The 14,501-nt window shown below is 41.8% G+C and overlaps 1 protein-coding gene across 2 annotated transcripts in view; it reads right to left on the reverse strand.

Moving 5' to 3' along the window:
* Positions 1-573: 573 nt before the first annotated feature.
* The window catches only part of ndor1 (NADPH dependent diflavin oxidoreductase 1), a 51,877-nt gene continuing 37,949 nt past the window's right edge, over positions 574-14,501 (reverse strand). The window contains exons 11-15 of one of the 2 annotated variants that reach the window (XM_043719828.1): positions 14,216-14,330; positions 12,676-12,822; positions 11,311-11,429; positions 9,544-9,638; positions 574-3,154 (exon numbers count right to left, since the gene is read on the reverse strand). In XM_043719828.1, the coding sequence (XP_043575763.1) occupies positions 3,010-3,154; positions 9,544-9,638; positions 11,311-11,429; positions 12,676-12,822; positions 14,216-14,330 (621 nt within the window). In that variant the 3' untranslated portion in view covers positions 574-3,009. Of the gene's footprint in view, positions 3,155-9,494; positions 9,639-11,310; positions 11,430-12,675; positions 12,823-14,215; positions 14,331-14,501 lie in introns of both variants that reach the window. The other variant, XM_043719829.1, reaches the window with a different exon arrangement.

Consider the following 14,501-nt stretch of genomic DNA (forward strand, 5'->3'; position numbering starts at 1 on the left):
ACAGACCCTTTGGTCCAACCCGTCCAGGCCGACCAGATATCCCAACCCAGTCTAGTCCCACCTGCCAGCACCCGGCCCATATCCCTCCAAACTCTTCCTATTCATATACCCATCCAAATGCCTCTTAAATGTTGCAATTGTACCAGCCTCCACCACATCCTCTGGCAACTCATTCCATACACGTACCACCCTCTGTGTGAAAAAGTTGCCCCTTAGGTCTCTTTTATATCTTTCCCCTCTCACCCTAAACCTATGCCCTATAGTTCTGGACTCCCCGACCTCAAGGAAAAGACTTTGTCGATTTATCCTATCCATGCCCCTCATAATTTTGTAAACCTCTATAAGGTCACCCCTCTGCCTCCAACGCTCCAGGGAAAACAGCCCCAGCTTCTCCCTGTAGCTCAGATCCTCCAACCCTGGCAACATCCTTGTAAATCTTTTCTGAACCCTTTCAAGTTTCACAACATCTTTCCGATAGGAAGGAGACCAGAACTGCACGCAATATTCCAACAGTGGCCTAACCAATGACCTCCCAACTCCTGTTGCTGAATTAAAACACAGTAAAGCAGTAAATGTATGAAAAATTATTTATTCAATTTGTTCACAGCTTATAATGATTCACAAAAATTAAAGGAATTGCATCAAGAATGTCCAGTAGTCAACTCATGGAATCACAATGAGTAATATGGGATATGCATTTCAGTGGCAGTGTGATGCCAGGTATATAGGCCACAAGCCCCAGTGACTAACGGCTCGCATCCAACACAAAATCGATTTGCAACGGATTGTACTCAATCAATTCATGCTTCCAAATCTAAGAACATGGAGTCTTTCATCAGGTGTAATTCCATGTCTGAACATCACTTACCCAACAATCCCAAATGCACTCAGAATTACACTAACAGCCAAATTAAGATAATCAGTTTTGGTTCACAGAACAACTCAATTCCACATGTTAGCTACTATATTTATTCAAACACACTGTCCTCTCCTCTGCAAACAAAAATAACAAGTTCAGGCATTCAATTGAACAAAAGCCTGAGAGGCAACTGTGCCCTTGTACATTTCCCGACGGCCTCAACCAATCAGAATCAACTTGAATGTTTTGAATTTAAATAAACCTTGGGGTCAACAATATCCCCAATTTAATAACTGCACTCTCCATGGCAACACCTCAGCCAACAAGAGTCCAGTTACCAATCCTTTCACAAGTATCCTCTTCTCATACAGTATAAATTGTTGTTCCCTTTGAGATGAGGTATTCTTCTATCTCTCCTGAATGCAACACAAAAATCCTTTGACAGCATGTTTCTTTTCTTAGGCAATGGTTTTCCATTGTTTGTTGATTTTTCCTTTTGGATTATTTTACGTTTTTTTAAATTCTAATGTCATGCCTGTCAACTCTGTAAACACCAAATGTCATTATTCGTTATCAGGGGTTTGAGTTAGAAGGAGAGGCTGGATAGGCTGGGACCTTTATAGCAAGGGTCTTTTCTGTGCAGTGGGGGGATTTCAAAATTAGGGGACATATTTTTAAGATGAGAGGAGAAAGCTGTGAAAAGGACACGAGAGGCAATATTTTTTTTACACAAAATAATTTGTCTGTGAACTGCTACAGGAAATGGTAGCTGCAAGTATAGTTACAATATTTAAAAGACATTTGGATAAGTAAATGAATAGGAAAGGTTTGGAGGGTTATGGACCAAATATAGGCAAGTGGGACTAGTTTGGCTTGGGAACATTGTTGGTGTGGACTTGTTGGACTGAAGGGTCTGTTTCCACACTGTATGACCCTATGACTGTAACATCCATAATTAATTCTTCCTGCTATTTTATCATTATTTAAGAGTTTCTCATGTGTGTCCTATATCCTCATCGTGATTTTACTTGTTATTTGTTTTTTTTTAAGAATATCTTAGTTTTTTTTATATTCCTCATTAATTTAGTTTTGTAGTTTCTTCTTGGCTTTCTTTTGAACTTACTGCCTAATCTTTTCATATTCCCTTTAGTTATCAATGTCTTTAGTATCTGTGTACCCAGTGTGTATCCCTTTCTTTAGGTTCAATTGTACCTTCGTCTTCCTATTTGCTGGTGTGTCATTACTGGCTAGCTTATTCTTGCTTTCTATTGTATTGTATTGATCCAGTATTCAGTTATCATGGTCTTCTGATCTCTAAGAGCAGCCATTAACCTAGTCACCAGCTCAGCGTCCAGGCTGTCTTTGAGCCAGTCACCTCGGGATGGTGATATTCTCCAGTTGCTCAGTCTTTTCCCTTCTCCAATACAGGGATTTTACACTGAAGACGGTTCAGCTGGGGTAGAGCAGCTTGCTGGCTCTGGAACAGTGTGTCACTGTTGTAGCTGCTTGAAGAAAGTGAGCAATGTTTGACTTTGGTTGAGGGTGGGGTGAGGGTAGCCTGAAATGGGAGGAGATAAGGAGTGTGCACTTCCAGGAACAAACACAAGGTTCACAGCTCCAGCTTTTCATTGCTCTGCATCTCCAGCCTCCAATGTGGAAGCTGTGTCAGCGACAAATATCACAGCTAAGCCACAGTCCATTTGGAAGCTTTCCCTGAACATCTTGCGTTCCATTAGCAGAAATATGGAGGAGCTTCTTGAAGATGTGGCCTTCAAGTTTACCATCACGATCAGTATTAATATTACAAACAAGGTTATTCAATCTCCAGTCCAGTGGTATATATCTCCATTTTATTTGGAACCTTCAGAATCCTTATAGTTGAGTGAGTAATCAGTGATTTCTGAAACAATCTTGTGAATGATAAATTACAACACAATACAATCACTTTCTTTTCAGTTCCTTAGTGACAGAGAGAATGGGGGGTGGAGAGGGGTTGGTGGTTAAGTTTGGGAACCAACTCAGAGTTACAATCGATGCAATCGGACTGCACTCACTGTCGCCTTATTTCAGGAGGACAGAATGTGTTGCTTGGACTCCAAGCTTGGTCTAAGTGGCACATTGCTGGTTGTACCCGCTACTTCCTGAGATGGTCAGGACCAGGTCTCTGTCTGGAATCGGCCACATCGTTCCAGTTCCACGAGAAGCTGCTCAGACTCAGGTTCTGAGAGGCCACCTTCCGACTGGAAAATAGACATTAGGGAATCTGTGACCTGTGTTGGCATCATCTTAGCGTTTCTGTGGGAAACAGAAAATAGAACAAGCATGGATTGGTTAAAGAGTCACAGAGAAGCAGAAATACCTTATACAACAAGCTTTTAATAAATATAATCAGAAAAATCAGGAAAAAAAATCTATTCCAAGAGAATGGTTAGAATGTGGAATTCAGTACCAAAGGAAACGGTGGAGAGGCGTTTAAGTGGAATCTCAAAAGAAAGATGAGTGGTGAAAGGAAAACAGTGTGCTAGTAAAGGAATCCCTTAGATGCTGAAGCAGTTGTGCCCTCATGAAACAAAACCTGTTCAATATTCAGGCTTCTTAGGCTGTTAAGTAGCAAGTAACATTTGTGTCATACAAGAAAGAATCTATCCATCACCATCACCAAATCCTCCATGATTAATATCCAGGAGTTATCAGAAACTGAACTAAACCAATAGAGTAAATACTGTGGCTATTAAACCAGATCTGTGACTAGGAATTAAATGGCAAGTGACTTAGAAGTGTAATGGAATATTCTTCATTTGCCTGGATGAGTTCAACAATAGGAGAAAGTGAGATCTGCAGATGCTGGAGATCAAAATTGAAACTTTATTGCTGGAACAGCACAGCAGGTCAGGCAGCATCCAGGGAACAGGAGATTCGACGTTTCGGGCACAGGCCCTTCCTGTGCCCGAAACGTCGAATTTCCTGTTCCCTGGATGCTGCCTGACCTGCTGTGCTGTTCCAGCAATAAAGTTTCAACTGAGTTCAACAATACTCAAGAGGTTCAACACCATATAGGACAGAACAGTTTGTTTGATTGGCACCCTATCTACCACCTTCAACATTTACCATTAACACACAATTGCAGCAGTGCATTAGTGTATAAGATGCACTGTGGCACATTGCCAAGGCGCCTTTGACCGAACCATCCAAACATGTGACCTCTATACCTCAAGGATAAAGACAGCAGATCCATGGGAACACCACCTGCAAGTTCTCCTCAAAACTTCTCATCATTCTGACTTGGAAATATATTCCTGTTCCTTCAGAGCTGCTGGGCCAAAATCCTGGAACTCCTTTCCTAACAGCTCGCTGGGTTATATTTACACCACACAGACTGCAGTGGTTCAAAATGGAAGCTCATTACCACCACCTCAAAGGATAATAAATGCTGGCCCAGTCGCCAACGCTCTCATCTCAAGAACAAATAAAAAGACAGAGGAGTACAATGGGAGAGTGCTTGTGTAATGTGTAAGCATCGGCATGAATCTTTTGGGCAGAATGGCCTGTTTGCATTATAAATACTTTATAATCTGGAACATGACGACGAGCCAGGCTCATCCCAACATCAGCATCTGCTTGAAGGTCAAAAGGATCATGAATTCCTTTGTGATTGTTATTTTTTAGAGCATCAAGTATGAAGCTTTAAATCTGGCCCATTGTGACAAATGCCAGGAGACCCAGATCACCTGTTATGAAGAAGGGTCACTGGACCTGAAACATTACCTCTGCTTTTTTCTCCCCACAGATACTGCCAGACCTGCTGAGTTTTTCCAGCAATTTCTGGTTTTGTTTGTGACCCAGACTGGCCTCTACTTGCTGCTGTGGCAGGAGCTATGTCCAAAAGGGTAAACATCAGTGACAGAGTAAAACACCAGAATTGACCGAAATAAAAACATAAATCTGAGTCAGTACTTGGGGCATAAACTGAGGGATCTGTGCTAGGGACTTAGACCTAGCTAGGACATAACTAGCAATCACTGAACCTGAATTATGAGCATATTATTAGAGCTTCTCAAGCCTACACCATCATTCAATAAGATCACGACTGATCCAATTACTCCACATTCCCACCCATTTCCGATAACCTTTCACTCCCCCATTCCTAATCAAGAATTGATCTAACTCTGTCTTAAAAACATTCAAGGACCTCGAAATTAGGTCTTCTGAAAAAGAATGAGATTGAGAGATTTTTGTCCCCTCCATCTGTGTCATAAATGGGCAACGTCTTATTTTTAAATTCTCCCACAGAAGCAAGTCACGTCTTACATTTCTAAACTCCAGTGGATCCAAGCCTGGCCTGTCCAAACTTTGCTCAGAAAACAACCTGCCCATTTCAGGTACTATTTAAGTAAACCGACTTTCAACTGCTCCCACTGCATTTATTAAATAAGGAGACCAATAAGAAGAGATACATACATGAATACAAAATATTAGAAGTAGGCCATTCAGCCCCTCAAGCCTTATGTCTGTGGTGGGCTAATTACTGGAGAGAATTCTGAGAAACAGGATTTGTGATTATTTGGAAAAGCATAGCTTGATTAGAGATAGTCAGCATGACTTTGAGAGGCATGTCGTACCTCACAAGCCTTACTGAATTCTTTGAGGATGTGACAAAACACATTGATGAAGGTAGAGCAGTGGATGTGGGGTACACGGGTTTTAGCAAGCCGTTTAAGAAGGTTCCCCACGATAGACTCATTCAGCAAATAAGGAGGCATGGGATACAGGGAAATATGGCTGTTTGGATACAGAATTGGCTGGCCAATAGAAGACAGAGGGTGATAGTGGATGGAAAGTATTCAGCCTGATGCTCGGTGACCAGTGGTTTTCCGTAGGGATTTGTCATCTTTATAATTTTTATGAATGACTTGGATTGAGGAAGTGGAAGGGTGGGTTAGTAAGTTTGCTGTTGACATGAATGTTGGTGGAGTTGTGGATAGTGTGGAGGGCTGTTGTAAGTTGCAACGGGACATTGACAGGATGCAGAGCTGGGCTGAGAAGTGGCAGATGGATTTCAACTGGAAAAGTGTGAAGTGATTCATTTTGGAAGGTCGAATGTGAATGGGGAATACTGGTTTAAAGGCAGGAATCTTGGCAGTGTGGAGGAACAGAGGGATCTTGGGGTCCATGTCCATAGATCCCTCAAAGTGGCCACCCATGTTAATAGGGTTGTTAAGGCAGTGTATGGTGTGATGGCTTTCAATTGCAGGGGGAGTTTCAGTGCCATGAGGTTATGCTGCAGCTCTATAAAACCCTGGTTAGCCCACACTTGGAATATTGTGTTCCGTTCTGGTTGCTTCATTATAGGAAGGATGTGGAAGATTTAGGGGGTGGTGCAGAGGGGATTTACCAGGATGCTGCCTGGACTGCAGAGCATTTCTTATGAAGAAAGATTTGATTAAACTAGATTAGATTCCCTACAAGTCCACACCAACCTTCCGAAGAGTAACCCACCCAGACCCATTCCCCTACATTTACCCCTGACTAATGCACCTAACACTATGGTCAATTTAGCATGGCCAATTCACCTATATTTGGATTGTAGAAACCAGAGCACCCAGAGGAGAGTGTGCAAACTCCACACAGACAGTCACCTGAGGTTGGAATCGAACCTGGGTCCCTGGCGTTGTGAGGCGGCAGTGCTAACCACCGTTCTGTCCATTAATAGGTTGATGGGGCTTCTCTCATTGGAATAATAAAGGATGAGAGGTGACTTGATAAAGGTGTACAAGATGATGAGAGGCATAGATACAGTGGACAGCCAGAGACTTTTTCCCAGAACTGAAAGGGCTATCAGGAGGGGGCATAATTTTAAGTGATTGGAAGATGGTGTAGGGGAGATGTCAGAGGTAGGTTCTTTACACAGTGAGTGGTGGGTGCGTAGAATGCACTGCCAGCGGTGGGAGTAGAGTCAGGTACATTAGGGACATTTAAGCGACTCTCGGATAAGCACGTGGATTATGGTACAATGTAGGTTAGTTTGATTTTGGAGCAGGATGACAGGTCAGCACAACAGAGGGCCGAAGGGCCCGTACTGTGTTGTACTCTTCTGTGCTCTATGTTCTACACCAAAGTTAGTTAACGGTAGGGCCCTGGATAGAGTTGTCAAACAGACAGACCCAAGGGTTCAGGTTATATAGTTCTTTGAAAGTTGCATCACAGGAAAACAGGGTGGTTAAGAAGGCATTTAGCACGCTTGCCTTCATTGCTCAGACTACTGATTACAGGAGTTGGGACATCATGTTGCAGTTGTATAGTACATTGGTGAGGTCACTTTTGGAGTACTGCATCTAGTTCTGGTCACCCGGCTATAGGATGGATATTATTAAATTGGAAAGGGTTCAGAAAATATTTTGCTGCGAGTGGAGGGTTTGAGTTATAAGGAGACAGTCACCTGAGGTTGGAATCGAACCTGGGTCCCTGGCATTGTGAGGCAGCAGTGCTAACCACTGAGCCACCGTTCTGTCCATTAATAGGTTGATGGGGCTTTGCTCATTGGAATAATAAAGGATGAGAGGTGACTTGATAAAGGTGTACAAGATGATGAGAGGCATAGATACAGTGGATAGCCAGAGACTTTTTCCTAGAACTGAAAGGGCTGGGACTTTTTTTCACTGAAGCATACAAAGTTGAGGGGTGATTTATCAATGTTTATAAAACTATAGGGGGCATAGATAAGGTGAACAGCAAAAGTATTTTCCCTCGGGTAGGGTGTTCAAAACTAAATGGCATATTTTCAAGGTGAGAGGAGAAAGATTTAAAAGGAACCTTCGTATGTGGAATGAACTGCCAGGAGAAGTGTTAGACGCAGGTAGTTGCAATTTTTAAAAGACATTTGGACAGGTACATGAATAGGAAAAGTTGAGGCAGCAGGGGTAAGTTGGACTAAAGGGTCTGTTTCCATGCTGTATGACTCAATGGTCCCTGCAGCACACCACTGGTTACATCTTGACAATCTGTAAAATACCCATTTGTGCTTCCTCACTGTTCCCTGGTAGCAAGCCAATCTTCTATTCATGCTTCCCTATGCTACCCTCTATACCAGGGGCTTTTATTTTCTGCAATAATCCTTGATACGGTACTTTATCAAATGCCTTTTGGGCAGCATAAGAACTCGAATGGATTGGATAAACATGATTTATCTTTCAGAAAACTCTGTTTATGCTGCCCAGTTATCTTGAGCTTTTCTAATTGTCCTGCTCTATGCATTTAGTAATAGTTTCAAACATTCTCCCTTGACAGATATTAAGCTAACTGGTCTGTACTTCCCTTCCTAGTGACCTTCCCTTTTTGAATAAAAGGATTTCTAATCTAACAGAAAATCCTCTGAATCTAGGGAATTTTAATTGAAAAATTAAAACCAACAAATCAATTATCTCACTAATATCTTGTTTTTAGACCCTAGGATGAAGTTCAACATGATTCAGGAATTTGTCAGCCCACATTGCCTAAAATTTGCTCGGTACTGCTTCCCGGGTGATTAAACTTTGAGTTCCTCCTTCCCTTCCATTTCCTGATTAATAGCTATTTCTGGGATGTTACTGTATCCTCACTAGTGAAGACCAAAACAAGAGGTCTGTTCAATGCAAATGACATCTATTTATTTCCTGTTATTAATTCTCTAGCTCACTTTCTATCAAACCAGTGCTCATTTTATTAACTCCAATCAGCTTACTCTTATTCACTAATTTATCCACAATTAATTCTTTCATCATTCTTTGCTTTTTTATTGTATTCTGTCCAATCGTCTGACCTTCACCCATTTTTACGTAATCATACTTTCTCTTTAAGGGTGACACTATCTTTAACATTTTTTAGTTTAGCATAGATAGGTCCTTCCCTTGGAATTCTTTGTCATTGGAGTGTAGCTACCTCTACGTTTATGGACTGATAACGGCCTCTAATTAATTTTAAAAGGCGGTGCACTTCTCAGGGTAATGACCTGACCAATCATAATCAATGTGTGTGATTGCAGCTGAGGCAGGATGGTACATAGTCATCAGCAGGAGGTTTCCTTGCCCTCTTGACCTGAACCCATGAGACATCATGGGGTCTGGAGTCAATATTGAAGACTTCCAATGCAACTGTCTCCTGTGATGCCACCTCTGCCGAGTCTGTCCTGCTAATGGGACATTACATACCCAAGGGTAGTGACAATGGTGGGTCCCCAGAATATTACCTGGGTGCCTGGATTAATAGTCTAATGATAATACCACTAGATCATTACCTCACCACATATCTAGATTAAAACAGCCATGATTATTGCTGTAAGCTTCTGACAGGCTCCCATTTCTTCTTTCTCCTTATTTCTATTTGCATGTACTACCTCTTGGGCCAATTCCTTCAGCACTTTGGGATGAAATCGCCTATTTAATTAAAATGATGTGTATTCAAATGCAATGCCTTTAATTTGATACTTTTATTATTTTTATAGCCTCGATTTATTGCTTCACTCTTATAAATTTGTACTCTCTATCCCTTCCTCTCACTGTCTGCTCATCATTTCCATATTAACATGTTTTGTTGATTTACCACATCTTCCCAAATTTTATCCCTTGCCTCATCCATTCATCAATGAGTATTACTGACTCACTTGCAATGGTGCAGTCCAGCACCATGGTCAGCATCATTGACCCACTCACCCCGCTATGTAGAAATATGCCTGTTCATTCTGAATAAGCTTCCAGATCAGAGATCCATTCTCCTTTATCCGGTGTTGGACATAGATCTTATCCTCCTACATTGAAAACACACACAGGGCTGTTATTTTAAATGAAACAAACACATCAGGGAAGAGTTGAGAAAGATTACAATGTCAGTGAGACAGGAACAATCATACAAGTTGGTCAAGTTTCTCATTTGTGGTTGTAGGTTAGCTCACTGAGCTGATGGGTTGTCATGCAAGTGTTTCATCACCATGCTAGGTAAGATCATCAGTGCAACTTCCAGTTGTCATTGTCCGATCTAGCTTGTTTCTTTGGCTCATTCTCAATGTCAGCTGTGGCTGGCTGGGTCGTGTTCTTGTCTGAGTCAGGAGATTGAGAGTTCAGTCACATTCCAGGCCAGAACTGCACTACCAGAGATACCGTCTTTTTAAATTACACCTGAAACCAAAGCTCCTTCTGAGTTCTTATGTGGAATTGAAAGATCTCAGAACCACTATTTTGAATATGGGCAGTGGTGTGCTATCTGTGTCCGATAGTTATCTCAAAACCAACTGTTTCTGGCTCATTTATCTTACTGCTGTTTGTGGAACTGCCATACTTCCTTCTGCTTTAGTAGTGTCAGCTTTATCGATTTTACTCACATCCCTAACATTCCACCAACAGCGGTTAACAATGTGCTGATGACCATATAATCTGTCTTGTACATTTCACAGGACCTCAGATCAGGTCCCAACCCACTGAAGCTCACCTTGAAGCCTCAGTGAGGTGATGGGTGAAACTCCCCAGGGATGTCTAAGAGCCAATGTCAGACCTTGCCCAATTAACGTCAGCGTGTATGAGGGGGCATAACTACAAATTGAGGGGTGATAGATTTAAGATAGATGTCAGAGGCAAATTCTTTACGCAGAGAGTGGTAAGGGCGTGGAATGCCCTACCTGCTAATGTAGTCAACTCAGCCACATTAGGGAGATTTAAACAATTCTTAGATAAGCACATGGATGATTTTGGGATAGTGTAGGGGGACGAGCTGAGTACAGTTCACAGGTCGGTGCAACACCGAGGGCCAAAGGGCCTGTTCTGCGCTGTATTATTCTATGTTCTAACACAACAACCGTAACATAAAGGAGGGCTTCTTAAATAGCCAAAACTCAAACAGATCTTGGAAATTCATTAGATTCATCACCAAACCCTGCTGACAAGTATTAAAACATGTCATAAACTAGTCTGGGACTATGTGCTGAGGGATGTACTAAAGGTTTGGGCAGCTGTCACTAAGGTGCAGTGGGAAAAGAACACTGTCTCAGGTCTTACGCCAAAGTGTGACGGGGGTCCATTCAGTACTCAGAACCCCTCATTGCCTCAAAACGTAAATATTTTCTTCCTGTATGAATTATAAGTGCCCTTGTTATCTTCGACTGCATGGTAGCTGTGTGGGATATAACTTCCAATGTATCGTTTGTTTCTTTTTTCTCATTGATAGAATTGTACAGAACAGACTGAAAACAATTTTGTGTGTACTTATAGATTTTTTTTTGTGAATAAAGCATATTTTATTTCAGTAATAAATCTCAAAGTAAACAGCAGTACTGACAACGAAGTGGACAGTAGCACTAGCAGATGGTTTCTGAAACAAAGATATTGTTGGAATTTAGACATAAAAGCTGATTTTGTTTTTTGCTATCTCCACAACAGCCTCAAAACTCTAGGCCCAGCCCTTCCACATGCTTCTGTTGCACACCTTACCTGGTCCCGGGAGAAGGCTGTGATTAGGGTCAGTAAGCCCTTCTGGTTCAGCTCCTCCCACTCTGCTCGGCAGAAGAAATCCTTGGACTTCCCTCGGCAGCCAAAAAATAGGTAATTACCTAATGGTGAAAGCACTGTGTCATGAAGTGGGATTCTGTGGTAATTTTCACTCTCACTCTCTCCACCACCACCACCACCAAAACAACTTAACATCAACAATATTGAAGTGTGACTGGGATCTAATCTCCCCAAGCAGTCCCCATGCTGAGTTTGGCCAGTTACAGGCAAGTAAGAGGTGGTTTAATTGAGGGATGTGCAATTGTTTTGGACAAATCACATTGGTTAGTAATGTCTCAGAAGGTACCCATGTGCTTTTTCTGTTACTTAATCTGTTTTAAGGAGTTGCCTTAGCCTGGGCATTCAGTGAGAGTCAGACAGCTGTAGGCTGCAACACAATGAGGGAGAGACTTGGTGTCCAAGGACATACTGCAGTGTTAATTTGTAGGGCTATAGTTGATTGTGAAACTAACAGTGTTGTGATTGGGAAATAAAGCAAATTATTAGCCCCACTAAGCAGCGTCACTTTTAGTATAAGCTTGGTGATTGAGCATGACTGAAGAAGCACTCATCCTGGATACATAGAGTCCACTGCAAACCAAAAAACAGTTCTTTGTTACATGCCTAGATCTGGCCATCATGTTAGCAGAGACAGTGCACTGGTCAGCACTATCACGTCAGAGTCAGAAGGCTGGGGTTTCACTCCACAGGCTCGTACAATATTGAAACTGACAGCCCAGTGCAGTACTGAGGGAGCACTGCACTGCTTGGAGGCTGTCTCTTAGATGATATGATGAACTGAAACCCTATCTGTTTTCTCAGGTGGACATGAAAGATTATCTGGCTAGAACAGCTGGGGAGTTTTCCTGGATGCCCACTCAATATTATCCCCAACTAACACGCAACATCAGTTTGAAAACAGATTATCTGATCATTCAAATTTGTGGGATTTTGTTGTCCACAAATTGGCTGCCACTGTCCTACATTACAACAATCCCTGCACTTCAGATCTACTTCACTGGCTGAGAGGTGCTTTGGGACACCCTGAGATTGTATAAGTAGCTATAGAAATGCATTTTTTTTTCTTTTCCTATAAGTAGGCAGACAACCAGACATGAATTTATTTACCTCTATCTCCTGCAGCCTCTGTCTTTCTCTCTCCTTCTCATTAATTTGGAACTCTTTGGTAAGTACCTGCTTCGATCTGACAGATCACCAAAGAAGAACACTGGCTATCTCAACAGGTTGTGGGAGAACTAATGACATTGTCCATTTAGTAAACATGTGTTTGAGCCAACAACCTCTGACCTTTCTTTCCTTCCACAACACGTTCCTGGATTACTGCTCGGAATGGCGCCACTCCTGTGCCAGGTCCAACCATAATTATGGGGGTTTTGGTATCTGTGGGAAATTGCAGCATCCCCTTCTTCACCCATAATGGCACATAAACAGCACCTGCATGTAGAACAAAAGGGGACTTAGTCATAACAATTGATTTTCCCAAAGGAAGTCAGTACTCAGGAGAGGGGACTTAAGATCTTTCCAGTTAGTACCAAGAAACACAGTCTGCTAAAGCTGAAAAACATAGATTTGTTGGCTTGAGGAAACAGCGTTTCTGCACACAACCTTTCCAAAACTCCTAAACTCAGAATAAAGCATCTTGAGTAAGTACTTCGGCAGCACAAATTTAATATTTTAAATAGCGCAATACCAGCTGCACAGAAAGGAATTTCATTAGATATTTGTAATAGAAACTGGCTGAACATATTCTGCCCAGAAGGCCAGATCTGGAGGAAATATTTAATTTCAAAGTTCTTCCTATGCCAACCAATCTGTGCTTATTTATTAAAAAAAAAATCAAAAGAACTACAGATGCTGGAAATCAGAAACTACTAAGAAGGAGGTCTAAAGAAGGGTCACTGGACCTGAAACGTTAACTCTGATTTCTCTCCACAGATGCTGCCAGACCTGCTGAGCTTTTCCAACAATTTGTTTTTCTTTCTGATTTCCAGCATCAGCAGCTCTTTTGGTTTTTATTTATAGACAGGTATTGGGATACAGTGAGAATTGGGCTAACAGGCAAATTGGACCCTAGTGCTTACAATAAAGGAAACAGAGCTACAACTTTCTGATTCAAGTGAGTCATCATTGACACCTAATAGTGTTGCTGGAAAAGCTCAGCAGGTCTGGCAGCATCTGTGGAGAGAAATCGGAATTAACGTTTCAGAACTCATTTTATTAATTAAGCTTAAAATTTATTTGTGAGGGTTTACATCTTAGATACTTCTCCATTATTCTTCTGCTCAATTCACACCTACGGTGTGACTCTCATTACAGTGATAGTATGGTCAATATCACACCAATCAAAGTCAAAACCAAAATAAGTTTGATCATGTATTCCACCAAGTGGATGACCTTAGACACAACACCTAGAGTAGGTGTGAATTGAGCAGAATTCTGTTTTCTCCCTGTAGAGAGAAAAATAAATTGAAGACTCACCAAGTCACAGTTTGTTGAGAGAATTATAAACCAGTCCACTAATCCTAACGAGGATAATGGAGAAGTATCTAAGATGTAAACCCTCATTGGATACAACCATATTACTAATACACTTGAATAAACTTCAAACATGAGTTCTGAGGAAAGGTTACTCAACCCAAAATGTTAACTCCAATTTCTCTCTACAGATGCTGCCAGACCTGCTGAGCTTTTCCAGAAACTTCTATTTTTGTCACGAATGAACTTGCCTGTGCAGTCCCAGTGTCAACATACCAAGGTGTGGAGAAACAGCCAGCTTTCAAACAACAATTGAAGATCAGGGGTTAGAGTGTCAATATGTGAGACTTACTCTGCTGTGGATTCTGGGATCCTAGCCAACTGGAACAAAGGCCACAACGAGGCTTCTTCAACTTGGTCCTGTACCGAACAACAGCCATCAGAATCTGAATCTGACTGGGATAAGCCTGGGAAACAGACAATGGACTAAGAATCTTTTCTTCACATTGAATTCCACTGACCTCTGGCTGTTCCAAAGATCACTATTAGGATGGAGAGGAAAGTCTGTGTAGGTCCCCTGACAAGCATGAGACACTAATCGTTAGCAGTGCAATCCAGCTAATGTCCCAGTTCTTGTG

This window comes from Chiloscyllium plagiosum, chromosome 30 (genome assembly GCF_004010195.1).
Source record: "Chiloscyllium plagiosum isolate BGI_BamShark_2017 chromosome 30, ASM401019v2, whole genome shotgun sequence".
Classification (NCBI taxonomy): domain Eukaryota; kingdom Metazoa; phylum Chordata; class Chondrichthyes; order Orectolobiformes; family Hemiscylliidae; genus Chiloscyllium; species Chiloscyllium plagiosum.